The 27,975-nt window shown below is 50.0% G+C and overlaps 1 protein-coding gene across 5 annotated transcripts; it reads left to right on the plus strand.

The window, feature by feature from the left end:
• On the plus strand, positions 1–27,312 carry RGS8 (regulator of G protein signaling 8). 5 transcript variants are annotated; one of them, XM_085068545.1, is made up of 7 exons: positions 1–74; positions 6,422–6,480; positions 8,000–8,537; positions 10,401–10,502; positions 11,410–11,474; positions 19,392–19,558; positions 21,202–27,312. In XM_085068545.1, the coding sequence occupies exons 3-7, from the start codon at positions 8,512–8,514 to the stop codon at positions 21,382–21,384; spliced, it is 543 nt and encodes a 180-aa protein (XP_084924671.1). In that variant the 5' UTR covers positions 1–74; positions 6,422–6,480; positions 8,000–8,511; the 3' UTR covers positions 21,385–27,312. The 5 variants fall into 5 exon arrangements, with proteins under 5 accessions (XP_084924671.1, XP_084924668.1, XP_084924670.1 ...); XM_085068544.1 differs by lacking the exon at positions 1–74 and adding an exon at positions 6,135–6,210; XM_085068542.1 differs by lacking the exons at positions 1–74; positions 8,000–8,537 and adding an exon at positions 6,013–6,210.
• Positions 27,313–27,975: the final 663 nt, after the last annotated feature.

The raw sequence follows: 27,975 nt of genomic DNA on the forward strand, positions 1-27,975 counted from the left end.
GGGACCCCACTCTTCCTCAGGGCCCCAACCAGCCATGTCCATCAAGCACCAAAAGCCACGTAGCTGCAGCACAGGTAAGACCCAGGAGGACCTTGGAGGGTGAAGAAAGGCCCCGTGGTCCTCCCCTTGGCTACATCCCTGGGGGAGGAGGATTTTGACTTGCTCCTGCCCCAGTTTCCTGCGGGGAAGGAGGACTCTGCAGGCAAAGTGGGAGGGGAAGGGTGCTGCTCGGATGTCACCCCTGTTAATGGCACTGCAGTGCTTCTCCCCGTGCGTTAATCTTCCCGTGGCATCTTATGAATGGTCAAAGGGACACGGACAGTGCTTGTAATTAATTAGCAGGCGGGGAAAGAGCAGTGTTTCTTAGGCTCAGCCCAGCCCTGGCTGGGGAGGAGCAGGACTGGTTCTGGGGTGATCTCCGTTGCAATGGGATTAGTGCTGGGCCTTTGATGCTGGGAGAAAACATCAGCCTGTGCTTGTGCCTGCACCTCTGAGATCTTCACCATCTTGGCATCTCCCCCCTCTGCTTTGCTATTGTTGTGGTTTTAAAATGGTGGATTGTGTTTGCTTTGAATATTTGGGTCTCTGTGACATTGTGACTGAGGCCTGGGCTGAGCGCTGGGGCTGAGCTGGTTAAAAATAAGACTAATTGGAGCGAAAAGAGACCGTGTTGGAGGCGAGGGAGCTGCAGTGAGCCGAGGCTGGAGCGAAAACTTGCAGATGGCAGAGGCATGTGCACTCTTTGGGGGAAGAACCAGCTGAACTGGGGGGGGTTCATTTTCCTGCTGCCATGACTGTGGGGCTGCTGTACCTCATCGAGAACTCCACAGCAGTGAGGGTCAGCTCTTTGCTCTTCCATGGGTGGGGGAACAAACTGGTTATTTGGCACAGCTGACAAATACAAGGGGCCCGTTGTGTTGGCATCTCCCTGTGGCTGATCCCGGCTGCTGTGCCCCATCCCAGCGGAATGCCATCGCATTCCTCCATCTGGGGAGCCCACAGGTTGCATAATGAATGGGCTGAGCTTCCTCTGCCCTGGTGTGCTGCCCTTCTCTTGTCCCTACAGGTCCCAGAGCAGTGCTGGGACAAGCCTGGCCTCTTGCCCTGCCCCCTTTCCATGTGGCTCTGGGGACATCGCAGGGCTGGGCTGGCACAGGCTTTGGCAGAGCTCAGGGAGCATCTCTCTGTAGCCTGGCAGGACACGGGCACCGATTGCAGCCACTCTCCCGAGCAGAAATCGGTGTTGGAAGCAGCAGACATTTTTCTGAAAGAACCACCGTCTGCCGGAGAAAGAGGACGAGCTCATCTCACTCACCTCATTTATATTTTAGTTAAGGCTTACAGCAGCAGCCTCCAGAGATGAAAGAGAAATCCCAGCTCACCCTCGTGGCTAACTCTGTTTGTATTTCATCCTGCAAATACCCATTCAGCCGCTGGTGTGTTTAAAGTGAAACACGTGCTCAGGTGTTTGGCTGTGGTGGGACTGACCTCCCCTGTGTATCCCTGGAGCAGCTAATGGCCCCAGGAAATCCTTGCTGTGGGACCTGGATGCCCTGCAAGCCCCAGCCTTTGAAATAACAGCGATAAGAGCAGAGCAGCTAGACCTTGTCCATCATAAATGGCTTTGGGACTGCAGCCCTGAGGTCTCGGGGCTGATTTTTAACACTCAATAAACAGCTAGTTTGCAGTATTCAGCTCACAAAGCGCAGGCAGCTCGCAAGCACCTCGGATGATCTCCCAGCAGAAAATTAACTCTCTGTGTCAGCAAGCCTCGCTCCCTGACCTGTGCCGAGCATCAAATCTCGATCAAGCCCTGAGAGGGACGGAGAATCTGGGCAGGGCAGCATTGCGGAGCTCAGTCTGTCGGGGTGGATCTGCCCCAGCTTCCCAGCCATGCACAGTGCTGCGTTCCAGCCGCTGCCATATTGACAGCAGTAGCGATGCTGAGAGCTGGGAGAGCTCCAAGGCTGCACAGAGCAGCTCTGTGTCAACTCCAATCCCTTCTGCCTCCCTGCTCCACACTCACAGCATCCTCTCCAGGATGCTTCATCCCCTCCGTGGAGCTGCTCCTGGGCACAGCAGCGCCTTTCCTGAGAGAACAATTAGGAAATTGTAATAAAGTGCTTTAAAGGGGGAATTCTTCCCTTTGATTCCTGCCTGCCCCTGTCAGCCTGGAGCTTGGTGCCCTGCTTTGCTGTTGGTTTTGTGTCCTACCAGGAGCCATCTCGCGCAGAAGCATCTGTTCTGCTGCAGCAATCGCTGTGCCCAGGAGCCACAAACATGGCCAGGACACACTTTGATCATTGACACAGGGGGGATTTAAATAGCTGCCATGCTCTCGAGCAAAGCCACAGACAGAACTGTGGCTCATGCTTTATGTAACTCAGTTTTATTTTTAAGTGTATTCTTTCATTTTCAAGGGGAGTTTGACTCGGTGGGTGTCTTCTGTCTCCTGCCCTGCCTCGTAGAGCACATGTGAGGTGGCATTACTAATCAGCTGCTTGGATTCTTCACCTGTCCCTGGAACTCTGGCTCCCCTTGTTTCACCTTTCAGGATTCCCTCCTTGCCAGGCCTGACAGGGAGAATGATTTGAGGTTTAAGATGAATAGATAAATGGACTCCTTAAAAACATTCTGAGCTTCATCTGTGGATCTTTCCCGATGCTACTGGAGATCTTTCTTTAGAAGGGGCTTCTGTTTGCAGTTAAGATAAGTGTGTGATTTGTTTTGTAGTTTAGCAAGTGATCTATATCAGTCACAATTCCTTCCTTCCAATGCAGTCACCTTGTGCTGGACCAAGTGTGTTTTCAGACAAGACAACAGGGCAGCCTGGCACAGTGAGCAGAGTTGAATGCAAGTTACAAGTAATTTCCTTCCAGGGCTAATTGCAAACAGTGGTGGAGAAAAGCAATCTCTGGAGATTACTTAATTAATTACTAATCTGAATTCCCTTGGGGTTGGGCCCATATAAGTACCACTCTGGATTGTGGATGAATCTGGAATGACTATGAAGGAGATCAAATGACCCTTTATTCCTTCCACTAGTCCAGCAAAAGCCCAGAGTCCGCCTGAGTTACAGCAGTGTGGCTGCAGGCTTGTGGTTGAGCCTCAGGCAGGCTTTGCAGCTCACCTGAATTCCCAGGACTGCTGTGGGAGGCAGCCAGCCTCCTGTGATTGGCATTTAGCAGTCACAGAGCCTACACAGGATCCCAGAATGGTTTGGATTGGAAGGAACCTTAAATCTCATCAAATTCCAACCTCCTGCCCCAGGCAGGGGCACCTTCCACTGGACCAGGTTGCTGAGCATCCACTGGAGAGATCTCAGAGGCAACAGGATCTCATGAAAACACCAGGGAATGACTTCACCTGTGGGGATGTGGCTGCCCAGCATCATGGCAGGGTGAAGAAGTGCCTTTCTTGCACAAGGGAAAATCCTCTTGGGCCAGCAGGCTGTGAAAGTTCACCCCTTGAACGAGCACCTTGGAGCATGGTACCAGCAAGGAGAGATGCTGCCATGGACCCCAAAAAAATCACAAAGTGAAAACAAGCCCAGCCCAAAGAAGTTCAATGTGTGGCAGGGATCACTGTAAATATGGCAAGGCCATGAAGCTGGAAATGAGAAGTGGAAGCAACAGCAGCAGGCTTGGTGTGACAGCTCATTCAACATAAAATAATGACACCCCAGAGGGCCAGCAGACCCCTGAGGACACAGAACAGGAGTGAGAAGATAGGGAGAAGTCTGCTTAAATGTCAAGGTGAAGGTTTATTGAAGGCAAACCCACAGCCAAGCAAACGAGCCAGGCAGTGTGTGCATGCTCTGACCTTCCAGCTCCAGAGAAGGGTGCTCAGCCACCAGCCCCAGGAGGAGCGTCCCTGTGTCTGGAGAGGCAGAAGCCACAAGACCACCAGCCAGAGCTGCCTTCCTGCATGTGTCAGGAGAGCTGAGCTGTCTTCAGACCACGCAATTATCTCTCTCATTTGAGTGGGGGAGACTGGGAACAGCTGAAGCTGGTGGAGCTGTTTGGTCTGGATGAGTTTTTTTGCATAAAAACCATTTAGGTAATAATCAACAGTCGAAACACCTGGGATAGGTCGGGAGGCATTGAAAATAATGAGGGTGAAAAGGACTCTGGAGAGGGAGAAGATTAATGTGTAGGGAACATGGTGGCAAATTTCCTTCTGCCCTCCACAGTGACAGCCAACACTCCCAATGCTGCACGTGGTCACTGCTTGTGTGTTTGCTGCTGCCAGGTCAGGAGGAAATTGCTTTAGAGTAATTTTGGGAAAGATTAAAATTTTTTGGATAGGATTCAAGCCTAATATCAAAATGAGTTATTTTATTAAAAGCATTTAAATAGAAGCTATGGAGTGGTCAGAGGCAGGAGGGCTATTTTAGAAGGAATTTGCTGTAAACCTACTGCACAGAAGCTTTCTAAAATATTACCCTGTAAAAACCCCATAATTCTCTTTATCTGCAATTTAATTACATTTCCCATAGTGCCTGTGTCAGAACAGTTCACTTATTCTTGTTCTCTATTAACTCACACCTGCCCCAGGAAACTAGAAGGAAAAATTGTTGTCATTCAGAGTCATTTGTGTATTATTCAGGATCTCACTGAGCTCACAAAAAGGGTCTAATTGGGTACTGGAGAAATAGGAATTGGGGGTCTCATACTGGTGAGATAGCAATATCTAAAACTGGTATAAAAGCAAGGGGAGAAGTGGGAGCACTCCCATGATCCAATGACTTGTCCCATCTGGTGTCAGCGGATCAGCATTTGATCTATTTGGGATTGCAGCAAAGTCTCAATTTTTCTGAATAATGGACCAGAATCATCCAGAGCTTTGTGGATTGAACATTTTAGTGACCTTCTCCAGCCCACAATGTGTGTGGTGTGAATGAAAACTGAGGGATGTCCTGGGAGTATTATGAAAACCTTGTCACTTGTGACCCCCTGAGGTGCCCAGAGGGAACCTGGGAGCATGGAAATAATGTGTTAAACCACAAATGACACGTTAGAAGTTAAATTTGGCTTGGGTTTGGGGCAAGGGCTGCATCTCACTGTTATTTAACCTGGACAAACCAGCCTGTGGCAACAGAGGCCAAGGGTGAACCTCAACCTTTGACTGTGGTTTGGAGGAGATTTTGCTGGCCATGGCATTTTTTCAGTGCTTGTCTTCTGATAACTGGAGATGTGATTAATCCCAGTCAGGATGACCTGAGCTTTGCCATGGGAGGATGAGAACAAGGCAAACATTTCCATGCCCTGCTGAGCCGTGCAGGAGGGGATCCAGGCTGATGGAGAGCTGGGATCTTTGCTGCAGTGCTGCTAATCCCTGTGTTTTTGCAGGACTGTGCCTCTCCCCGGGGATGGTGCCTGGTGATAATGTGCTATCTCAAGACATGCTTCCTGCTAATAGCATGCCAGGGCCAGCAGTGGTTTCGCAGAGAGGAGGGGGAGTACAAGTTTCCAGGGAAAGGGCAATGACTTGTTAAATTGCAGAGGACTTTTTAATTATTATAATTATTCTTCTTTTTTTTTTTAGTCAGTCAGCTTTGTCATGATCAAAAAAGCGATGGAGATCCCATGGCTTGAGCTCTGAGTGAGCTCATGACCCCCATCAGTGCCTGTGTGACACTAGGTGTTGTCACTGGTGCTGAGCCCAGAGCTGGGGGGCTCTTGGTGACATGAGTGAGGTTGTTAGAGTCACTGGGGTGCACTGGACATCCCATACACAGAAAAAAAAAGGGACTGGAGGCTGTATATGGGGGTGAGAGCGCTGAGGGAGGTTGCAGGGATGCACACACCAGGTGAGAGAAGGGGAGATGGCTACCAAGGGTCTGCCACAGCACTGGGTGGATTTTTCCTTCTGTCACCCCACGCCCCTTTGCCTCGTGCCAAAATCCTCCTCGGCCCTGCTGACCCCTGGGGTCTTTACCGAAACTCTCCCATCCCTTCTGAAGCCTGTGGCAACTCCCGGCGATGTGCGATCTGAGGGCAGCAACCTTCCCTAGAGCTCCGAAGAGCGGCTGAGAGCTGAGGCGGGCGGGCGCTTTATTCCGACACGGCGAGGGTGACAGCAGCGAGCGCTTTCGCAGGCATCCCCCCTCCCCGCCCCCAGATGCTCCCCGGCAGCCTCTGGCATCCTCCGCCCGTGCGCGGCGGTCCCCCGTCCCCTCGCGGGGAGAAGCTGGGCTTCTGCTGCCAGGTGGGTGAGGCGGGGATGCGCTGGGATGCGCTGGGATGCGCTGGGAGCTGGCTGCGCAGCCGGGCTGGGGCTGATGCGAGAGAGGCTCTGAGCTGCGCTGCCGCCGCTGCTGCTGCCCGGGGAGAGGTGGGGAGGGGAGGGGTGTCGAGGTGTGACTGTCATCCCGAGCAGGGGGCTGGCTCTGAAGAAGACTGCTCTGCTCTCTCCCTAGAGCCTCTCTGACCACGCTGTCGGCGCAGACCCACCGGCAGAGAGGACAGGTCAAAGGCAGTGAGTATCTTTTCCTCGGTGTCTGTCTGTCTGCAGTGCTTCTGTGTTCGGATTTTTCCCGGATTTCTCTGCATGTGAATGAATGGTCTTAATCGCCTGAAGCCCCTGAGATCTCACGGTTTGCTGTTTTGTTTGTTTGTTTGATTTTTTTAACCTTTGTGCTGCTGTTTTTTTGGTATTGGGATGGCTTCTTTAGCTTTGCTCAGGTGGTTTGATAACCTGAACGTCCTAATCACACCCCTCCCTTTCTGTCTCGCAAGGAGAAAACCCCAAAACACATCCATGATGAGGCTGGCAATTCTCCTTGACCGGGTTCCCTGCATAGGAGGGGGAGGTAGGATGAAGGATGGAGCGGGAGGCAAAACCCCTCACCAGGACCTTTATTGCAATGCCTTTACCAGACACCACAGATTACATTTTAAAGTCATAACTGACTGGCTTTATTTGCAAACAGAGGAAACATCCGTGGGTTTGTCAGCCAAGCAGTGGGGTTGCCTTCATGGGAAGTGTAGATCCCAGCATCCGTGGAGTTGGACAGACTTTGAGATCACAGGGAAGTTGGGTGCTGCTCAGCGGTGCAGGTGGTGGCTGTGGGGGCTGAGTGGGTGGCAGTGGGGCTGAGCAGAAGGCTGTTTCATAACAGTACCCCAAAATTCAGGCTGCTGGAGGAGGCTGCAAGGGAGAGGGCACCCAGCTCTGCTTCCAGCTGTCGCCTCGGAGCAGCAGTGGGTAAGAGGAGCAGTAGCTGCTGGACTCTAGGAAGTCATGTGCTGTGGCCCCACATGCGGGTGAGGCTGTTAATGAGGAAATTTAAAGGGGCTTAAGGAATTACAAGGATTGATTTCAGTTAGAGCACAGCGAAGCAGCCGGTCGGGGTGAGGATTAAGGAAATGCACTCACTGGCAATGCAGTGCAATCCCGGTTCCATTAATTTAGTGGGGAAGAGGCTTTGCGCGTTTTTAATGTAATCAGGTTTTAAGAGGGATGTTGTGTTGGGCAGCCCAAGCTCCAGGGTCTCCCCAGGCCCCAGCAGAGCAGGGTTCTGACGCCCTGCACATCTCTCATCTCTCATCATTCCTTTGTCTCCTCCTCAGTGGCTCCCAGTGGGCAGGAGGACATGACATGGAGGCTACGTGGAGCTTGCCCATGCCGGCAAAGCAGAACCCTTTGCCTTTGCTCTCTGTAGAGTCCTGTTCTCTGTCCCCTGCTCTCCTGCCTGCTGGATCTCACCTTCACTCTCTGTGGATGTGAGAGTTGTCAACCAGTTGCTCCCCAGTGTGCCGAAGCTCACGGGAACCCTGCTATCTCCAATCTCCCTCTCTCCTTCCCTCCTTCTCTCCTTCTCTCCTTCCCTCCCCTTTGCAGGCTGTGCATCTCCGTGGTGGCTCCCCGCAGGCTCCCACCACCCCAGCGAGGAGTTGCTTGCTTTGACTTATTTTTGTGTGAGTGCTTGAGCCTGTGGTGGTGCGAGGAGCAGGACCTGCAGATGCGTGAAGTCCTCCTGTTATTCTGTTTGCAGTGCCAGCTTTTCCATGATGCCTGGCCAGTAACATCAGCCATGACCTGGAGGGACAGGGACAAGAGGTAGTTTGGTCTTCTTAGCGAGGTCAGCCCGGAGCTCTGCCCATTGAGGAGAGACCTTCGGAGGTGTTGAAGGATGAGTGGGATAATGCCAACTCCTGCTACTCCCTGGTGAGCTGGGACACCAAACTCAAACCACTTTAGACCTGAAGCTGGACTTAACCTGCAGTCCTGGTCTTAGAACGAAATGCTGTCTGTCCTCTGTGACCATCCCTCAACTCTCAGCGTCTTCCACTGAACAACTGACTGTCCACGCTAGGAGGCAAGGATCAAATGGGTTGAGGACTACTGGCCCTTCTTGGCTTTGGCAAAGAGGATTCTTTGGTATATTCTTAAGTGCCAGGACATGAAACAGTAAATCACTCCTTCCTGCACTCCTGCCTCCTGCAAGCAGCCCCGACTGTGGTCCAAGCCAGCCAGTTAAAGGGTTAACCATAACTGGATGCCTGAATGGCTGCCTTACTGATCCCACGGAGGTAACTGGAAAGACACGGTGCATCCCTCACCCCTGCCCATCTTGTCGCTGTCTGCCTCGTCCAGCAAGCCCTTCAGCTCACTGCAGTGCCCCCTCTTCCCTCCTGCCCTTCCCTTGCCTCTCCACCTCCTGCACACCCAATTTCTTTCCCCCTCTCTCTCTCCTGTGTCCTGTCTTGGAAGTCCTCACCGAGAGAAGGGTGTTCTGTGAGGAACCAACTCCCTGCCCGCGGCGCAGTGGCTCAGCTCCCCACCCTCTCTGATTCCCTGCTGCAGTCCCTTGATCTCAGGCATCAGAGGGGAGTCTGAGCAGCACTGCAGTAACGCCTGTCACACCTCTTGCTGGGAAATTCGTGAGCAAACAGAGCAGGGAACAGGAAGGTGGGGGGTAGGAGGCATCAGGATAGGTACCAGAACCATCCTGTAGCGGGCTTGGTGTCCCCTTGAGTACAGCAGGTCCAGCTGGGAGCGTGGCACTGCCTGTGCTCTCACCTGGAGTTTGTGGAGTGCAGCATCCCGGGCCCATGGCTGTGGGTCCGGAGTTGGAGGCTGTGCAACAATTCCTGCGACTGAAGAGCTCCTGGTTTTCGTGCTTGTTAATCGCTGCGAGCTGCCTGTGCTGCACCAGGGAGACACTCGGTGCATTTAATTAACATTTAATTTGCTTTAAGATTACATTCAAATGTGCAATAATAGAAGCTCTCCGAAGGGCGGGAGGAGAAGGGGGAAACAGGCGCGCCACAGATTGGCTCAGGCACTGGTGCTGAAGTGTTCTGCAAGAATTACAGATGGAAGGGGAAAAATGCTGTACTTCTGCAGCCACAGAAAGTATTCGGCATCTGTTTGGCAGCAGGGCTTGGGGAAGGGCTTCCAACAGCTCAAAAGTAGGTCCAGCAGCTGAGAAGTGGAGACTGGGTTGCTGAGTGCTCCTCCCGTGGTCTGGAGGAGAGAATGGCCCAGTTTGATGTCCAGGGAATATCAGAGAGGAGGAGATGCCCTTGGGCTGCAGAGGCAGATCCCAGAGCCCATGCACACCCATTAAGCAGCCCCATAATGTTTTTGGGGAGAAGGTGATGGCAGTCCCGTGTAAGGCATGTGTGTGCTCCGTTTCCCTGTCCCCGTGTCCCTGCCCATCCCGGGTTATGTAATGAAGGATGCTGCGGCTGCTGTCCCGGGAAGGGGCTGGGCAAGGACGCCAGGGGCTGGCAGAGGATCGAAGGCTCTGGGGCTGGGCTGAAATTTAGAGGAAAAAAGCAATAAAGCCATTTTCTGCCTGGGTAAGCGTGTCAGGAAAGAGGCAGTTTGAACCTGATTATGTAATCCCGAGTCTAAAGAAGCCGCTTGGGATCAATCCTGACTGGGAACTCACGGTTCTGCAGCAGAGGCTCACCTTGCAGGTGCCTTACTACCCCTCTCCTTCCTCCAGCCCCCTCCTGCCCTCCAGCTCTGGTATTTGTGCTGTCTCCAGTTGGAACAGAGACTGTCTCAGCTGCTGGAACGTGGTGACTGATTTCTTGTACTCCTGCCCATTGCTCTCCTCCCACACCTGACCAGAGCAGGACTTTCCAAGAAACCATCCCAAGGCGCAGCCTTTCACAGCCTTTTTGCCAGCCAAAGCAGCTGAATGCCTGGTGTGGGTGAGCCTTCAGCTGCTCTGGTGCTGTGTCCACCCATAGTATCTGCCTGGAGATGTCTCAGGTCCCTCTCACACATGAGGGAACCAAGGACACAGGTCTGGCACAGAGCCACTGAGGTTTTTTTTTTTGGGTTTGTTCTTTTTCTTTTGCCAAGCTGGCTAGACTTATAATCATCCTCTTCTTTGGTTTTCCCCTGCTAACACCCCTGCTCCCCCACCTCGACCACAGGAACAGAGGGATGAGGACTCGCCTGGGCTGCCTGTCTCACAAATCAGACTCATATAATGATTTCACAGCTATTCTTCCGGACAAGCCCAACCGGGCTTTGAAGTGAGTATAGCTGCAGCATCCCACCCCAACCCCACTCCTGTCCTCCTCACCTAGCACCCCTTTCCCCCCAGTATTGTCTTCCTTTTGTTGTACTTTGTATGAGGTGTGACTGCTTCCACAAGGAAAACAAACCAGCACTGATCCAGCAGGAACAGCCTCAGGAAATACCTGGATCTTTGACAGGAGCCCTGCTGTGAGACGAGACACGCTCACAGTCCCCACTGCTGTGTGTGGGACATGCCTGCACCTATTTGGGGATTTAATTTACACCTCTGGTGTCACAAATCAAAGCCTGAGCAGTTGGCTTGGTGTAAGAGGTGACTGGCAAGTTCAGGTCAGCTTCAGCTCAGCCTTGTATTTGACACTGCCAAAATCTGGGTGATGGTTTGCACAGTGCTTGAGGGAGATGCTTCAGACCCTCCAGAGTCCTGATTTGGGATGAGTGGGATGGGACTTGTCTGATCACAAGTCCCTGCTTACACCTGAGCTAAGATCTGTCCTTCCCCTGAAAGGCAAGCAAGAGAAATAAACATTTCTGCAGGGCTGAGTTTCATTTCGCCTGACTTTTGGCTTTTACAATGTAAATGTCTGCATCTGAGCTTGTTCCCTGGGCCTCTGCTTAGAGTCAATGAGGAAAAATTGGTCCCTTTTTGGCTGTGATTCATCTGGCCTATTTTACCTGCCTGCCTGGGGGTGTGAGATGAGCAGAGATGAGTCCCTGCGAGTGCCTTGGTATTTCCTCACCGATTTTAAACAGAGCCCAGGGCCACTTGGCTCAATTCTGCAGTCCGGACGTCCAAAATCAGGCGAGAAGAATTCCAGCCTTCCTCGGTGTCCTCATCAAACAGCTCCAGAGGGGATCAGCAGCCAGGGCTTGTCTGTAACTTGTCCCTCCTTTTCTCTACAGAAGACTGTCAACAGAAGAAGCAACAAGATGGGCAGACTCTTTCGATGTCCTTTTGTCCCATAAATGTGAGTAGAGATCAAATTCTACATTTTTTTCCTCTTGTGCCCTTAATCCCTGTTGTAGTTAGGGAAGAGCAGGGGCACGGTCCCCCAGAGCTGCTCACTACCCACCACTCACCATCCTTTACAGGCAGGAATTGCCCTCTGGCTACCAAGGTTTTTGTGTGTTCCCTTCATGGCTTTGCTCCTGACCACAAGGAAAACCATAACTGCTAAAACCATCAGCCCAAGGTGTTGCCTTTTCCAGCTCAGTACCCTTGAACAACCTGCCCTTCACCCGTGGTCCCCCTGAGCAGAAACTAATTTGCAGTTATCACAGCAAACCTGAAAATTTCACATCCAGAGACCTGATGCCAGCCTATAATCAGCACACCCCACTCTGTTCAACAGATCAATCCTATCAGTTCTGTTCAGCCAATGTTTCTCTGCTTCACCAGCACTTTCACGCTGAGAAATTATAAACAAGACAGCAAAGTTCCCAGTATGGGTTCATTCATGGGCTTCTATTGGAGAATAAAACCCGAGTCAAGGTTGGGGAAAAGTCACCGTGGGTGGTGAACTGTTTTATGGCAATAAGGAGCTGTCTGGCTTGCTTAGAGACTCAGGTTTTCCTTACATTTTGAAATATAAGTGTGGAATTATATTATTAAGTGAGGGTAATTTTGCTAGGTTTCTACTGAGATGACAACAGTTTTGGCAGGGAATTAAGTGACAACTTTAAACAGGCTGGCTGACCAAGGCAGGAAAAGCAGTATGTAATTTTAGCAGCAGTATCTAGTTGAGATCATTGCTCTTGCAGCCAATAGGGAAAAAAAATATATGGTGTAGCAGGGTATGGCTAAAAAGGAACATTTCTTTTGTGGAAATTCAGAACAAGAAGGGGAAGATGCACCAAGGAGATTATGGGGTGTCTAGGGGATGGGGAGGGGGGAGGCCAGGATATTCACATCCGTCACCATCCTGAACTTGAACCCATTTCTTCTTCACCAGCGTAAAAGTAGAATTTTTCCTTATTAGATACACAATGTGGAAAAAGTGCTTGAATTACAAACCCTGGTGAATTTGCCCACCTATGTCCTGATGTTTTACAGATTCTTCCCTCTTCAGCTGAATACTGCAAAAAAGCTAAATCAAAACTTAGTTCAATGATTTCGTCCAGCAGCCTTCACAAGGGTGTCTGGTTTTATTAATAAATTAGCCTTATAGAGTGATTAATGAATTACCAGGATTTTTCCTGTCTCTTAGAATGGAAAGTAATTCTGATAACTCTCTGGCACTAATGAAAAATATTCAGTTTCTAATGAAAAATATTCAGTTCCTAATAGCAACAGAAGGTGATCTTTAAAATTTAAATTAATCTTTTTTTATCTGCAGTCACGGTGACATTGCCTGGTGATTGGTGACAAAAAAATTTGTTGTTTAATAAACTACTTTCTAAAGGAATATTTTATAACAGTTCTGTACCTGAAGTTTCTAGAATTGCCAGCCTGGCAGTCAAGGGTTATAATGATGCAAATACAAAAAGCTCTCTTGAAACAGAAGTGTTATTTTAGATACACTGGTTTAAAGGAGAGAAGAACATATTCATAGAATTAATTATATTGTTTGAGTTGCGTTTTTGCTGTTAAGATGTGCTGATTTTAGACAGGTAAGGGAGCCTTTTGCCTTAACTGGCCAAAATCTGGGAGTAAATAAAGCTGTGTCTGGCCTGCTGGCATCTGTCTGCAGGAAAGCTGCCAGCAAATATTCTGCTTTCAGTGCCAAGAGCAGAACAGAACTGTCCCAGCCTAATTTCCCTGTGACTGCTCAGGTGAACAGCATTAGCCAGGGAAAATTGGAATTCATGCTTGGGGGCATGGGTTAAGCACCAGCTGAGCTTGGGAGAATTCCCTCCAGGGCTCACAACACCCGCAGGTAAAGCACTTCTGCTTGACACATCTGTCAGAAACTATCTCCACTGGACAGACAGTTCATTTATTTTGGAAAGGGGGTTGTGATTTCAGAGGGCTTTGCGGTGCTTTGTGCTGCAGTCAGATGGTTTTGGGTCCTTTCCAGCCCAACTGTTCTTGGGGGAAAATAAACCCCAGCATGCTCAAGCTGCACTCAGGAGCTGGATGGAGCAGCTGAAAACGGGGCAGACCTTGTGGGCAATACTGGAGGGGTTGGACAAGTGGCAGAATTGCTCCAAAGAGCAAGAATGTAGATCAGAGCTCCCTAAGAGGCTTTCCAAAGTGCCAAGGTGAGCAGGCTGCCCTCGAGCACGGAGGAGGCTAGCAGGGCTGTAGTACTCTGTGAGACAGCAAAAACATTTCTTCCCCTTCCTATTTTCATGAGTGTCCAAAGGGTTTCTAAATGAAGTGACCTGAGCAGGTGCCATGCATTACACAGACTCTGTGGAGAGTGTCTGTGCCAAGCTGGGTGGGGATTTGAGCCACCTGGGTCTAGTGAGAGGTGTCCCTGCCCATGGCAGAGGAGTTGGAATGGCCAACCAGGCCATACCATTCTGGGATTCTGTAATCACCTTTGCCAAATGTCCCTTGAAGTGTGACGGCCCTGTGGAGCTCCCCCTGATCTCCTCTCACCCTTCTAATGAATGACCTGTGCAGAAAATGTTTACTCCTGACCTACTGCTGTGGCACAGCACTGTGAGTGCAGGATTGAAATCCCCTGGGAATTGAAGCTTGTCTTGGGAGATTCCCAGGCTGGTGATGCCCATCTGCATAGAGTGGTGTGACTTGGATTAATTCCCCAGCCATTCAAAGGATAATTTGTGTCGAAGTTAACAGGAGATTGTGAGTAGGAACTGCAGGAGGGCTCTCCCCACCTCCCTATTGCACTGGGACTCGATTCCCTCATCCCTCCTGGAGTGAGCAGTGCTGAACAGCAGGATGCAGCAGCTCCACTCCACTGGCAGCCCCAGATGGAGAGGTCAGTGCACTGATATTCTAATTGTTTTTGCTAATGGGTGAAGCAAATCAACTTAGAACCCCTGGGGTCAGGCAGACAATCCCTATTTTACCCCAGGAGCCCTGTCTGAGCTCACTGCCAGACGCAAGCACAGCAGAGCTGTGTTCCCTGGGCTCAGGGCTTCTCAGCAAGCAACAGGAGAGGGGAGCCTGACCCTGCTCTTGTCAGGGAATTGAGGCAGATTGTGTGCAGTGTGTTTCCTTGGGTGCCCAGGGAGGAAAAGCAATGTTTTTAACATGCTGGCTTTTGGCATCTCCTCCCGTTTTGCGCCAGAGCGAAGGCTCCCAGGGAAGCGAGCTCAGCATGGTCCCCAGAGTGTGAGTAACTGAGGAGTAATCCCCTCGCTGTGCCCGTGCCCAGGAGCTACAGGCTGCTCAGCCAGATGAGGATTTCTTTTGACAGGCTGCTGGAGGGAAATACAAGCAATAGCATGTCTCATTCTGTGTCCCTCACGGGGCTGGACACATGGCTCATCATTTGTCCAGCATCCAGCAGGACAGTCTGTCCTCAACCCTCAGTCACTTTCCAGCAAAGCACCCGCCACCAAAAACCTTCATGCTGAATTCCCACTTTTATCTCAGGGGCGATTTTTCTCCAGATTTTTTTTGTGATCTCCGTGCTCTTCCGCCCAAACTTTATTGTTGTTCTCCTCCTTCTGTTGTCTACACATTTCTTCACTTCCTACACAGCACAGGAATATCCCAGCCTACTCCCAGTTCTTTCTAAGCCAGAACAGCATTAGCATTGTGCTGGTGACAGGCAGCTGAGATTAAGGGAAGCACTGCTCAGCAGCAGTGAGAACATGTTCGTGTGCTGTGCAGAGCATTTCGACCTTGTCTCTTCAGCTCTGGACCCAACACATTCCACAGAGCCAATCCATCCATCCACCAGCCACTTTACTCCCTATATGAAGTCTCATCACTGATGGGGTGAAACATGTGCATTAAATAAATGATTGTTGATTGCTTTCTTGCTCTGACAGTATCAGGTGCTTGGTTATTAAGCTGCCTGAATGATTTAGGCCACTAATCTGGGCTCTTCCCCAAGCTGCTGGATCCTGACTTAGTTAAGACCTGTCTTGTGTTTTCTGCTCACCACTTCAGTCCCTTCCTCCACAGCCCTTCTTGCTGGAAAGGATCCACTCTCCATCTCCTGCATGGGATTTCAGGAGTTCCTGTCCTCACATGGTCACTGAACTGCCTGGCACTGTCCATTCATAAAACACAAATTCCTGTCATTGCCTAACTAACAGGTGACCTGCAAGATTCTGAGTAATGTCTGAGCATTTGCACAATCCTTCCTGGCAATCCTCCTGCACGTTCCTCAGTCAGTTTGAATGGAGAGCAGGGCATTTTGAAGCTTATATTTACACTGCAAAAGTAAAATAGCAAATGTCTGCTGCTTCTCCCTCAGACTCCTAACACTCAGTAAAGAGCTTCGTTTCTTTGCCTTCAACTTATCTGCTCCATCAGCATCGATTTCCTCCTTTGGCTTCAAGCAAAGGACTCTTGAGTCAAATTCCTGAATAATTCTCCACGAGTTGTCTTGAAGGGCTGTGCACCTACACCAGCACATCCTGTCCTCCTGAGTGGCCATGCCTTTGGGCTACAGGTTAGGGATTATCTTGTGCTGCTGCATCTGCAGACTTCTAAGTCCTGCTTTTAATTTCTGTGTGTTCTCTGTAAAGCATCCCTTCAGAATCACACTCTGGGATATTTCAGGAGGTGAAAGCTCTCTAGTGTTGGTTGCCCCAGGAGAAAGGCTGTCCAGTTGAGTGGGATGAGCTTTGAAATGCTGATCCTTCATGAGTGATCCTTCCTTGATAGCCTTCATGTGTAGGGGGAGATGGAAGCCAACATCCAGGTCAAATTCCAGCTCAGGTGGTGGCAGTTCCCATGCATAATTGTCCTCCTGCCCTTTCAATCAGATTTGTCATTGTTCCGTGACAAACTTTTGGCAGTGATTTACCACTGGCACAGTCAGGCACAGCTGGAAAGGCTGGCAGGCAGTCAAGGGCTAAAGAAGAAAACCATGGAAAATGAGGCAGCCAGGGGTCATGGATGACCTCTCCTGCATCCAAAGCCTCCTGTACAAGGTCCTCACAGGTTCAGCTTCATCATTTGCAGCTCGTCGAAGGCTGTGAGGTATGCATGACAGGATTGTATAAAAAAAGCAGAGAACAGCCAGACACTATTATTTATCCATTCACTGTCTAAACTTATTTCAGGATAAAAAGGAGCTGATTGACATGAGAGCAGGAGGCAGAGCTCATGGAAACCTCCTGGTCCCAGGGGAGCCCACTGCAGCTGCTCTCTGGGGCAGGGCTGTAGCAAATGCCTTTCTCTCTTTGTCAGTCATGTCATTCCCTTCTTTTAGCAGGTATTCTATTTTTCAGGTTTTATATTTTGTGGATATTGTATTTTTCAGGTCTTATATATTTTGGACATTATATTTTGCAGATATTCTATTTTGCAGATATTCTATTTTGCAGATATGGTAGTTCTATGCAACACTGCTATTCCTGCAAGTGATGCTCTGTCAGTGCTGGGGCTTTGGGGCTGCTGTAAAGGAAAAGAAGGGGAAAAAAAGACCAGGACAGAGACAGGAGAGAAAGACCTCAGCAGGGACACAGCAGAGACTGTGCAGACATAGCAGTGTGCTTGGGTGCTGGAATATTTAATGTCAAATATCCTAGGAGCTGCTGATATATAAAATGACATAGATCTTGGGAAACTGGAACCTTCTCCCTTTTGTGCTTTCTTCTTTCTGAAAGCTGTCAGCCTGCAAATACTCCCTGCCCTATTCTCCAGTCCTCTCCCAGCTCCCACACAGGCCCTGAGAATTTTACAGGCGCTAAGGGGGACACAGGTTTTGGTAAACATTTCTGTGTCCCAGATTTCAGGAAGGGGAGCAGCCCTAAAACACCCCTCACCTTCACCATGCTCATCTCCCCACAGAGATGCTCAAAGAAGGGTGATCCTGACAGCTGCCCTGCTCCTGGAGATGCCTTTGGCATTCTGCTCTGCTGGCTTCTCCAGGGCTGATGTCACAATATTGCCGCAGGCTTCGACCCACAATTTGCACTGACTTGAACATGAGCCCTGGTTTTGTCCAACCTAGCAGCACAGAACCCCGATCTCCTCCTAAAATTGCTTTAATTAAGAAGTGTCATGATGAGCTGGAATAATACAGCTATTTCTGGGGCTGACAGAAGGAGGGAGCAGGGCTGAGATGGGATGTATCCATTTTTATTGCTGATAGCAGACTGCTGATGGAGCAGTCAGAGCACGGAGCACGCTAATGAAGGAGCTTTGAGGAGCCCAGAGCAGAGAGGTTTAGCCTCTAATTTGGGCTTGTCTGGCCTAATATCTCCTCTGCCTTTCCCTTTGAGGAACTGGGCAGTCAGACATCTCCTCTGACTGACATGCAGACAGAAATAGGATTGTCTGTTGCTGTTCAATACCCGCGGCCACTGTGTAGCGCTTGGGGCTTCAGCAAGAGCTGGAAAATATCTCCATGTCCTAAGTTATCACCAGAAACAAGAGAAGCAGGAAGAAGTTTAGGACATGCAAGGGAGAAGCAGGGCAGTGTTAGATTGCTATAGATCTGCAGCATATGTGGCATATATATATATATATATATATGCACCATATAGACAGTATATAAATAGTGTATATATATTATATGTAGCATATAGATAGCATATACAGCATATAGAGGGAACTGCCTGTTTGAGACATGTTAGGATCATCCAGAGGGATCTGGACAAGTTTAAGAGATCGGTCCATGGAAAACTCATGGGGTTCAACAAGATCAAGTACAAGATGCTGCATCTGCATCAGGGTAAACCCCAATATCAGTCCAGGCTGGGGGATTAACAGATCAGGAGCAGCCCTGCCCACAAGGACTTGAGGATGCTGGTGGATAAGAGGCTGGGCATGCCCTATCCTTGCTCCCTTAATCCTTTTGAGGAGTCTGACCTCACCAAGTGCATCCCCAATCCCGTCTATATTTTTAGACACTTGCTTGGAAGTAGCCAGTGCTGACTCAAGAGCTTTCCAGTCATGAACTACAAAAACCCAGACTCTATTGCAAAAGACCAGGAAGAGTTAGAAACATGTTACTCGGGGCGGGGGAAGAAAAAAAACCAAAAGAGGAGCTAAATTTATCCCAAGGAGAAAGGGTATGTGTGAAGCCTTCAGCTACTTCAACTCCGCTGGTGCCATTCAGGGAAAGGAAATAAAAAACAATGGCTGTGTCCATAAATAGGCCCAGGCAGGGGTTTAAGAGGACACAGATTGCCTAATAAATCTTTCCATATTTCTAATCTGCCCCGGCTGACTCAGATTGCATTACTGAAATGTCACAATTGCTAAGCATTAGCAAGTGGTAAGCACACTTTTACCACTGACTAGACAAGCCGTAATTATGCCGCGTCCTTTCCCTCTCCCCTTTATTGGAGCTGTAACAGACTCTCCAAGAGCTTTCCTCTGTTTAAATAAGAACTAAAAATGGCACAAGGCAATAAAGCAAAGTGACAGAAAACATAGGAGACAAGTCCAGAGCAGCCATGCTTTATTAAATGTTTTTCTTAATGACGGACAGGATGTTACGAAGTGTTGCATTAACATGCGCAAGATGCAAAGAGTTGGGGCTTGCTAATTCCACCAGGACCTTTCCAAAGGGTGGTTGGAAACTTTCCAAAGTCTCGAGGAAAGCCATGTTAGCTGGAAAACACTTTTTCAGAGTTACATCAAGTTTTGTTGGGCTTTTTGGCAGCTCGTGAGAGCCCAGCTGAGCAGTGGTGTAAGTTATGGACACATCCTGGGATCATGGACATTGGGAGAAAAATCAAATGGTCTTTGGAAGAGAGGGGTGGATGGAAGAGTGTCTGTGAAAGGAACAGCTCCCTGCCTTCTTTCTCCATCCTTTGTAACTCCCCTGTCTCTCTTGCAGACGGGCTGGCTGCTTTCCGTGCTTTCCTGAAGACGGAGTTCAGCGAGGAGAACCTGGAGTTCTGGCTGGCCTGCGAGGACTTCAAGAAGACGCGCTCGGCGGCCAAGCTGGCCTCCAAGGCCCAGCGCATCTTCGAGGAGTTCATCGACGTGCAGGCGCCTCGGGAGGTGGGTATGCAGCCCCCCCGGGCTGGCACAGTGTCCCTGTGCCACCATCACCCCCAGCTGGCACCCAGGGGTGCTCTCCTTGCCTCCCTTCCCTCCCAGAGGGTAGGAATGCCATCCTGCCTGCCCCAGCTGCTTCTGCTCGCCGTGACTCATCCCTGCTGAGGGCAACTACTTTGCTGATGCTAAATTAGTCACAGCCAGGGAGTTCACTGACAACCTCAACCTACATTTCCTAACCTTTCTGAGCTTCCCAGGAGCATTCCACCTTGCTCCTCTCATTTCCTATCGACCCTGCAGCAGGATATTAGGCCCATCCCTCACAGGACACTTTGCATAGGACCATCCCAGCAATGACTAACTCTCCAGGGAGGAGAGTTTATCTGCTGACTAACTCCCACCTCACTCAGGCCTCCTGAGAGATGCCAACGATGCTTCCCAGCTGAACAAAAAGTGCAGCCACAGCCTGGGGTTGTTAAATCCTCTTTTAAGCCCTGACAAGCTGATGGCACTGTCAGGTCCTGTGTCGTGACGATGCTGGGTTGAGTTACTGCAGTCACAGTACAGCCAGGGGGGCTCTTCCTGCTCCCAGTCCTTCCTGCTCCCCTGCACAGGTACCTATCAGGGACCCCAAAAAGGACTCATTTTACTCCCTCTCCCAGCTAGGAAGGCCCTTGTGAGGCCACTGGGAAGGACCCACATTCACACCAAGGTGTGTGGGTGTCTCAATGTCCAGCACTCTCCGTGAGCATCTTCCTGCTGTTATTCAGGAAGATGGGTGAGATTTTAAGGAGTGGAGGGCTGAACCTTGATTAGAAATGGGAATGCAGGTAGGATGGGGTGTTTTCTAAAATCTGGCCCTGTGGTGAAGTTTGCTTAGCACTGTTACCATAATTTTGGCATGCTAGAATATAAAATTATTAAGCAATGCAGAGAGCTAATCCATATTGCTGACATCCACGTTAAGGCAGACAGCTTTGCTTTCTAGTCTCCTTCAAGTTTGGACACTGGGTTAATAACAACAAATAACATCTTCTCAGGCATTTTTTCTTCCAGACAAGAGCCCTAACAAAAGCTGATTGCTCTGCTTGGGAAAGGAAAGCAGGAAAACTCCACTGGCTGGCTTTGCAAACAAATGGCAGCCATAACATAATAGTGTGGTTTATTTTTTCAAGATATTGTAATGTGAGGCTGCTATGGGAAAAATCAAACAATTTATTTTAGATCAACAGAGTTTAAAAACATTTAATAAGAATGTACTAATAGTTTAAACCCAGTTGAAAGTTCATTCATCCATATATTGGGCAAGTAGTGAAGAATGAAGGGAGTAAAGAAATTATGGTTGACAGGAAAAAGGTGAGGCTGAATCAGCAGTTTCAGGTTATGTGCTGCATAAGTGTCTGAGTAAATGTAATTTGATTTTAGAAGTGCTCAGATCTCTACAAATCCAAGTTTTCCAGGCTTGGGGCAGGATTTGTAGCACTGGATCACTAAACCCCCAGGATCTGTGGGGGCTGTTCAGGCAGGGATGAGGGCAGGACCTCAGTTCTGCTGCTGTTTCACAGCCATGGCCCAGAGGGGATGTGCCATTTGGAGGAGGCCAGCTGGTCGCTCAGTGCCAAACTCTCTTCTGCTGCTTTCCCCAGGTGAACATAGACTTCCAGACACGGGAGCTGACAAGAAGAAATGTGCAGGAGCCCTCCCTCTCTTGCTTTGACCAAGCTCAGGGGAAGGTACACAGCCTGATGGAGAAAGACTCGTATCCCAGGTTCCTGAGATCCAAAATTTACACAGACCTGCTGTCTCAGACCCAGAGGAGGCTCAGCTAGAGCAGCAATGAGGCCCTCAGAAACCATGTGCTTCCCACAACAGCCAAAACCCATGTCTAAATGTGAAACTTTCTTGGTGTTAAAAGCAGTGGGAATGGGAAAAGAGGGAGAAGGGGCAGAGGAAGCTTCCAGAGAGTGATCCAGGTGTGGTATTAAGACTCTTTGACTTTCTGTGCTTTTTTTATTTGGTTAGCAGTAGCACCTTGCAGTTGTCGCCTCTCTCTAGCACAAACCCACAACCCTCTCTAGCACAGGGTCATCTGTTGGCAAGGCAGGTTTTCTTTAAAATTACCGTGTTGGTTTGTGTGTAAATAACACCTTTCCATCCTTCCACACATCTCCCTGTCTCTCACCTCTCCCTTGTGCTTGGAAGGGCCCCAAGGGCAGGTCTGACGCTTGTGGAGCCACATCCAGCCCAGAGCAGTGTCTCCCTTGCTGAGGTCTGGACCCAGAGACCAAGGGGAGGGAGAGAGGAGAGCAAGGCACAGGATTCATTCCCCTTCCAGGAGTGGAAACCATCAGCAAACTCAGCTCACCTCCCCATTTGGGTTGCACACCTTCTGACACAGCTGCTACCCTGTGACAGTTCCTGTGACATCTTTCAGGGATGGAGACTAAGAGTGTTTTCCATAGGACTGGCAAGGAGCTGAGATTTCCTCATGAGGAAGGTAATCCCAAAAGCTCTCTCTAGAGCTGGGCAGGCAAGGCTTCTAATGTGTATGATTGTTTTTCATGGCTCTTATTTATTTGTGTGGTAGTTCAGCCTCAGGGCCCCTGTCGTCGCTCAGGCTCTGTTGTGCTGGGCACTGCACCAAAACCTAGCACAAAGGGGCTCCTGGCTGCCACAGGCTGGGTGGCTCTTCAGGAATGACCTGTTGGGAGAGGGTGGAGAGAAGGAATGTCCCCTCTGCCCCTTGCCAAGGTGTAAGAAAAGCACAAGGCCCGTCTGCCACGGCAGATGGCATTTTTCATGTGGTATGTCATGGCAACATGAAAAAAATCACAATTCTATTTTTGTTTTTTTCCTGATTATTGACTGTTCCTACCTACCGATTGTCTACTGTGGGTTCAATGCCCTGCAAAGAACTCCTCAAGACACAGACCCTGCTGCAGGGTGCTTCCAATGGGACACAGAGAGCATGGAGGGAGCAGGATGGGTGTCTGGGTGTGCACAGGGGTGTGAGGTGTTCCTTGGCCCTAACCCCATAGCCTGGATGGGCAATCCAAGCCCTGGATGGCCACGGCAGGAGAAGACTCTGTGCAGATGTCAGTGGTGTAGCACCTCCCCTGTGCTGTGCAATAATTCCTACCATCTGATGGCCCCATTTCCATGGCACTGCTGCTCCAGCTTGTCAGATTCTTGCAATATTTTCTAGGGGAGAAGCAGACAGCCTGTCTGTGGATTTGGGCCGACAGACCAGAGGTCTGTTTTCTTAACTTTGTGAAGGCCTGGAAAGTGACCCCATGGATCTTTTCCTTCTCTCCGTCATCCCCAGAGCAGAGTCTGCAAACCTCTGCTCTAGCCAAGGGTGGTGGGTGGGTTTGATACATCAGAAAGCTGCTGGTAAAGATTTAGTGTAATGTGGTGTAAACTAGGTAGCATGAATGCTAAAGCTAAGCGTAATGTGTTTGGAACAAGATGCAAAAAGCCTGGTTACATGGTAAAAATTACTGTCTGTGAATTAGGTAGGAAACAGTTTTTTGAGGCTTTTTGTAAAAATGCTATGCCGGACAGTAGGACAAATAGGTTTAGGATCAAGATAAAGGTGGTAACCATGTTTGGTTTAGTTTGGAGGTGTATTCCTGTGATCTCTAAGACACTGAAGTGTAAATACAGTGCAAGTGCAAACTTGCAGTTCAGTAGGGAAACCTGCTTCTCAGTCGTGCTTGGTTAGCAGCAGAATCCTCTAGGGTTTTGGAAGGCAAATACCATCTCCAGTTAACTTTCTCTGAGGAATGGCCAGAAAGAGCAGCAGTGACCCAGCATTCCTTGCTGTCCCCTGCAGGGACACCTGAGGAGCAGGGGCTGGCGTGTGGGACAGAGGTGGCATTCTGCAGCCACACCCAGGCTCAGTGACACAGCTCCTGGAGCTGTTGAGGCACAGGAGGTCCCTCATGCCCTGTGTCCAGAGACACAAAGCTCAAGGTCTGGACCTGGTGGTTTCACTCAAACCTTTTGCTGCTTGCTTGAAAGTGGGAGCAGGGAGAGACATCTGGAAAAGGTCCCAGATTTGCCATGATTTATCCAAGGGGACAACATTGTGCAGTAGCTCAGTGTCCCAAAGCTTTATGGCAAGCAAGGTACAGTGGGATGGATGTTTGGGGAACCTGTGCAGTGAGTGGAAGGAATCAGAGATGGAAGCAAAGAATACAGAGCCATGCAGCCAGTGGCTGTCCCTGGTGGCATCTGGGCTGTAGGAAGTGGAGCAGAGTGGGCTTGGGTGGTGCTGACCTCTAGTGCCAGCTCAGGCACCCCAGCCAAGGCTCTGCAGCACCTCGGGGAGGGTCAGAGGCAGCCAGGCAAGGGGACACAGCAGGAACGAGGTGTTTGTGTCAATGAATGTGAGTAAGGACAGTCCCCAGGCTCCCCTGGTGGCTACAAAGGTTCGGAGTGTGACTCCATCTCTCTGCAAGCTCCTCCAGGGTTGGTGCTGTAGTCCTTTCGTTTCATGTCAGAGCTCATGGAAAAATTCCTAGCGGCCAACACCCTGTAAATCCAAGCTCCCTGCTATCCTCCATCCACCAGGGGAATTGCTTGGAGTGGGGCACATCTGGAGATGCCATTGCTGAGGTGGGAAGAGGAACTGGAATTCCTGTAGGAGAAGTGTGTTCCCCATTAAATTGGTGCCAACATCCTCCATGGGAAACAGCATCCTAGGACACAGTGGAGCAAAAGTATTGTCTGAGGCACGTGAGCCTACCAGTTATTTTTGTTGCTGCTCTTGCAGTTTGTCTCTCTTGAAGGAAAGCAGGCTAGTTATTTAAAGTAAAATTCTATTTTTCTTAAACAAGAAAATGGCACCAGCTGCTTCTTTTATGCCAAATGTCATTCTGAAGTGAATCAAAATAGGCAGCTTGTAGCTCTTCCCCTTAAACCAGGGGCTGATCAAGGAAATAATGACTGAGCCAAGGCTTCAGAAAGAACTGAGTGATGACTAATTCCCATCAAGGACAAATATCCTACCCTTGATTCATCTTTTCCTGGTGTGAAAGGGATATTCACAACCTACAAACCCATTTCCCCTCTCCACAAGAACACACCTCCAAAATTTTCCTCCTGTCTGGAGCAGCATCAGAGTGTGCCATCGTATGAAGAGAGGGAAAAAAAATTGGTTCACTCAGTTCTTTTTATTTCGTTTGCTGGCACATATCCAGTCAGCTCCCAGGTACTCCAATGGCAGAAGGGAAAAAAAGTTTATAAATTCCCTTTCCCTTTTCTATGAGCTTCAGGTGGTGTTTACTCCAGGAACAGATGCAGAACTCCAATCTGCTTTAAGTTTGTCCTGCTGTGGTCCATCAGCCTGGCTTGGGATGATTTCCATCATTTTTAGTGGACTCATGAATGCACCAAGGGGTCCCTGTTGTCCATGTTGGGGAGGTGTGAAGGGCAAAGTCTTGCCAGTGTAAGCAGGGGAGGGGGAAATCAATGTGTGTGTCTGGGGGTGTGGGTGGATGAGAGTGCATGTGACTTCATCTGTATCTTATTTAGTGTCCTCTACTAGAGAAGCTTTTCTGAGACATAGATGTGCATGTTAAAATAGGAGAACTAGGCATAAACGACATAAACTGAGATCTTTAGCCAGTGTTGTGTTTGCCTCGTGTGTAAGTCTGAGTAGTAGTAAGAGATGTAAAACTCTGCTAGGCTTCCAGTTACCCCTAAGAGCACATGTATCAAACTGAACTGAATGTTCACTGATAGACACAAAACCAAAATGTTTACAGCATTCAGAGCAATAGCAAAGCATACCTCATGCCAGTCCTGGAGTGCCTCTCACCCGTCAGTGTAAGCTCTCCCCACCCTGGGGGCCTCTGGCTTCTCCCTCCAAACCCCTCTCTCCCTCTCTGTCCTGTCCTGGTGGTCTTCCCTCCTCCTCCTCCTCCTCCTCCTTGAAGCACTCCAAACCTTCCTGTCCACCAGCACTGTTTGTTCTCATCTATCTGAGCCTGGGACTCCCATAACCTCCCCTGTTTGCCTGTCCTCCATCCCCATCCATCCCTCCTCTCTTCTTTGCCTTTCCCTTCCCCAGACACTTGTCTCTGGTCACGCCATCTCCCTCCTACCCGCCTACTACTGCCACTGTAAAGCTCCTAGGAGCTCTTCCTTGCCCATTATATAAGAACAAAATGTTTCACATCATTTCTGCATTATCCTTCATTCCTGGGGCTGCTGCAGTTGTCTCCTTCTTTGGTGCTGTGCTCTCTCCGGCATCGTAGCATTATATCCCAGAACTGGAATTAAAGTTCATTTTGCTGCTAGACCAGAATGCTTCTCTCTACCACGCACCCCTTGGGCTTTGCAGAGGCTCATCTTGTCCCCAAGTCTTTTGTCTTCCTTCTTTTTCTCCTTCTTCCATGCACGCTGCACATGCAGTGCTTGTGGCAGGGGCTGGCTAGGGGAGAGGGCGGCCTTGCTGGGGTCACTCACAGCTGGGCTCCCCCGTGGCTCTCTGATTTATAAAAGTAGTGTCAATAAAGGTGTGTGGGTTGTAATTGCTCGGCAGAGTCAGTCATTGTACTCTGTGCCTCCTCCTGGCTTTACAGGAGATGTGTCTCTAATCTGGGACTGCGGTGAACTCAACGGGAGTTCAGGGAACTGAGGCCGTGGGAGGGAGGTGGCAGAGGGGGATGAGCTTGTTACCAAAAACATCCAACATTCCTGGCAAAAAGGCACAGGAGAAAAGGCAGTGCCTGCTTCTGGAGGGACCTGGTGTGCCAGGGAGCTGCGGGGACCAGCTGTGCTGTGAATTGTTTGTCTCAAGTAGCCCCACACCTCCCAGTTTGCCTCATGTGCTGCGTGCCCCAGGCTGGATCTAAAACATGACGGATGAGGAGCTGCTCAGCTTTGCATTTCCAGTGTAGATAACAGCGTTATCCTGAGAGGAATGTCTTCATGTTGCTCTATCAGTGCCTGCAGCCACCAGCTGAAAAGCAGGGAGGGGAAGGAGGCACCTTCTGCTGTGTTTAGTCCTGCAGAGCTCTGTGGGATCCCTGGTGATGAAGAGAGCAGGGTACAAGCACACCCTGGGGTAGTTCCCCATTCCTTAAGAACCACGACTGAAGATCTCACCTTCTTGTAACCTCTGCCCCCAGCTCCTCTGTGAACAACCCAAATCAGAGTTCAGATTTGTCTTTAAGCTCCCTGGCACCTCCACCACCTTGGTGGGATGGCAGTGTCCCCTTGAGGACCTGACTACAAACCCAAGCACCCAAAAGGCTGATTTAAATAACAAAGATGTCTCGTTCCTGTGGAAATAAACTTGTGGGTGGCTCAGAAGTGACTGAGGACGGCTCTGCTGTACGCAGTGAACTCAGAAGTGAGCCACCAGGTAGAAAGACCAGCTCAAAAGTGCTTCCCTCTGCCATGTCTTTATTTTCACGAGATCCTGCTGCTGCAGCCACCTCTCCACAGTGCCTGGGTGCTGCTGGTGAGGGGAGATATCAGCAGGAGCAGGATGGGCAGGCCATTCAGGCTGTTCAGTCTGATCCCTTCCCACTTAGGGGAAGGCATGGGCTCAGCTCCCCGGGTTCCCCCTGCATTAGCTGCTTGTTTGCTAGGCTCCCCTTCCCTGGGAGGCTGGAGAAGCTCCTCAGCCACGCCACACGTCCCGCTGGCAACGATTCCCCACCGAGTCGTGTCACCACATTGTGCAGTGTTACCCACCCGTTCTGTATAGACACCCTGAGGACGTAATAAACAGCCTGAGACTATTTGTTCTCTGCCTGAGTGTCTGAAAAGCTGCGAGTTGAGGATGTTTTCCCACGTGGAAAGTGGGAACTGAGATCCTGGGGATGGAGGGGTGTCTCCCAGCAGAATGGCTGAGGGGGAAAAGGATGGGAGGAGCTGTTTCTCCTCAGACCATGTTTCACTGGTGCAGACAAGCTGGATGGGGCAGCAGAGCTGGGAAGAGTTGGCTCCAAGCAGTTGATTGCTCAGTTGGAGCAATTTAGACCCAGGCTGCCTGGAGGTACAGTATGGGGACATGAGTCAGAAATGTGTCAGTAGGACCTGCAAGGAAGGAAAAACTCAAGAGCCTTCTACTTTCCATTGCTGTCCTTCTCTGGGTACATCTCACTGTCTCCTGTGATGGATTTCCCACCCCAAATCCCAAACCCAATCTGCTGGGCCTGCCTGGAGGGGTTTGGCTCTTTCCCTGCTGGGCAACACATGGCTGCAGAGGCAGCTGGTGGGCTCTGTCCCTGACACATATCCTGCCTTCAAGCCAGGAAAAGCTGGCTGGCTCTGGAGCAAAAGCTCTTTATCAGCCCATTAGCCCCCAGATACACAGCCAGAAGTGGCTGTGGCAGAGATGGCAGAGCTGGGGTATCATCTGCTCAGCCGTGGCACTGCTTCCACCTGCCCTCTGCCAGCCT

The sequence above is a fragment of the Lichenostomus cassidix genome, chromosome 8, assembly GCF_008360975.1.
Source record: "Lichenostomus cassidix isolate B80296 chromosome 8, HeHo_3.0, whole genome shotgun sequence".
Lineage (NCBI taxonomy): Eukaryota > Metazoa > Chordata > Aves > Passeriformes > Meliphagidae > Lichenostomus > Lichenostomus cassidix.

Bases quoted from the DNA above. Each gene is read 5' to 3' on its own strand.
- RGS8 (XM_085068542.1), top strand. From the start codon at position 6,124: ATGCTCCCCGGCAGCCTCTGGCATCCTCCGCCCGTGCGCGGCGGTCCC. The intron at 6,211-6,421 runs GTGGGTGAGGCG...CTCTCTCCCTAG, and splicing joins AGCTGGGCTTCTGCTGCCAG to AGCCTCTCTGACCACGCTGT. The intron at 6,481-10,400 runs GTGAGTATCTTT...CCTCGACCACAG, and splicing joins GAGAGGACAGGTCAAAGGCA to GAACAGAGGGATGAGGACTC.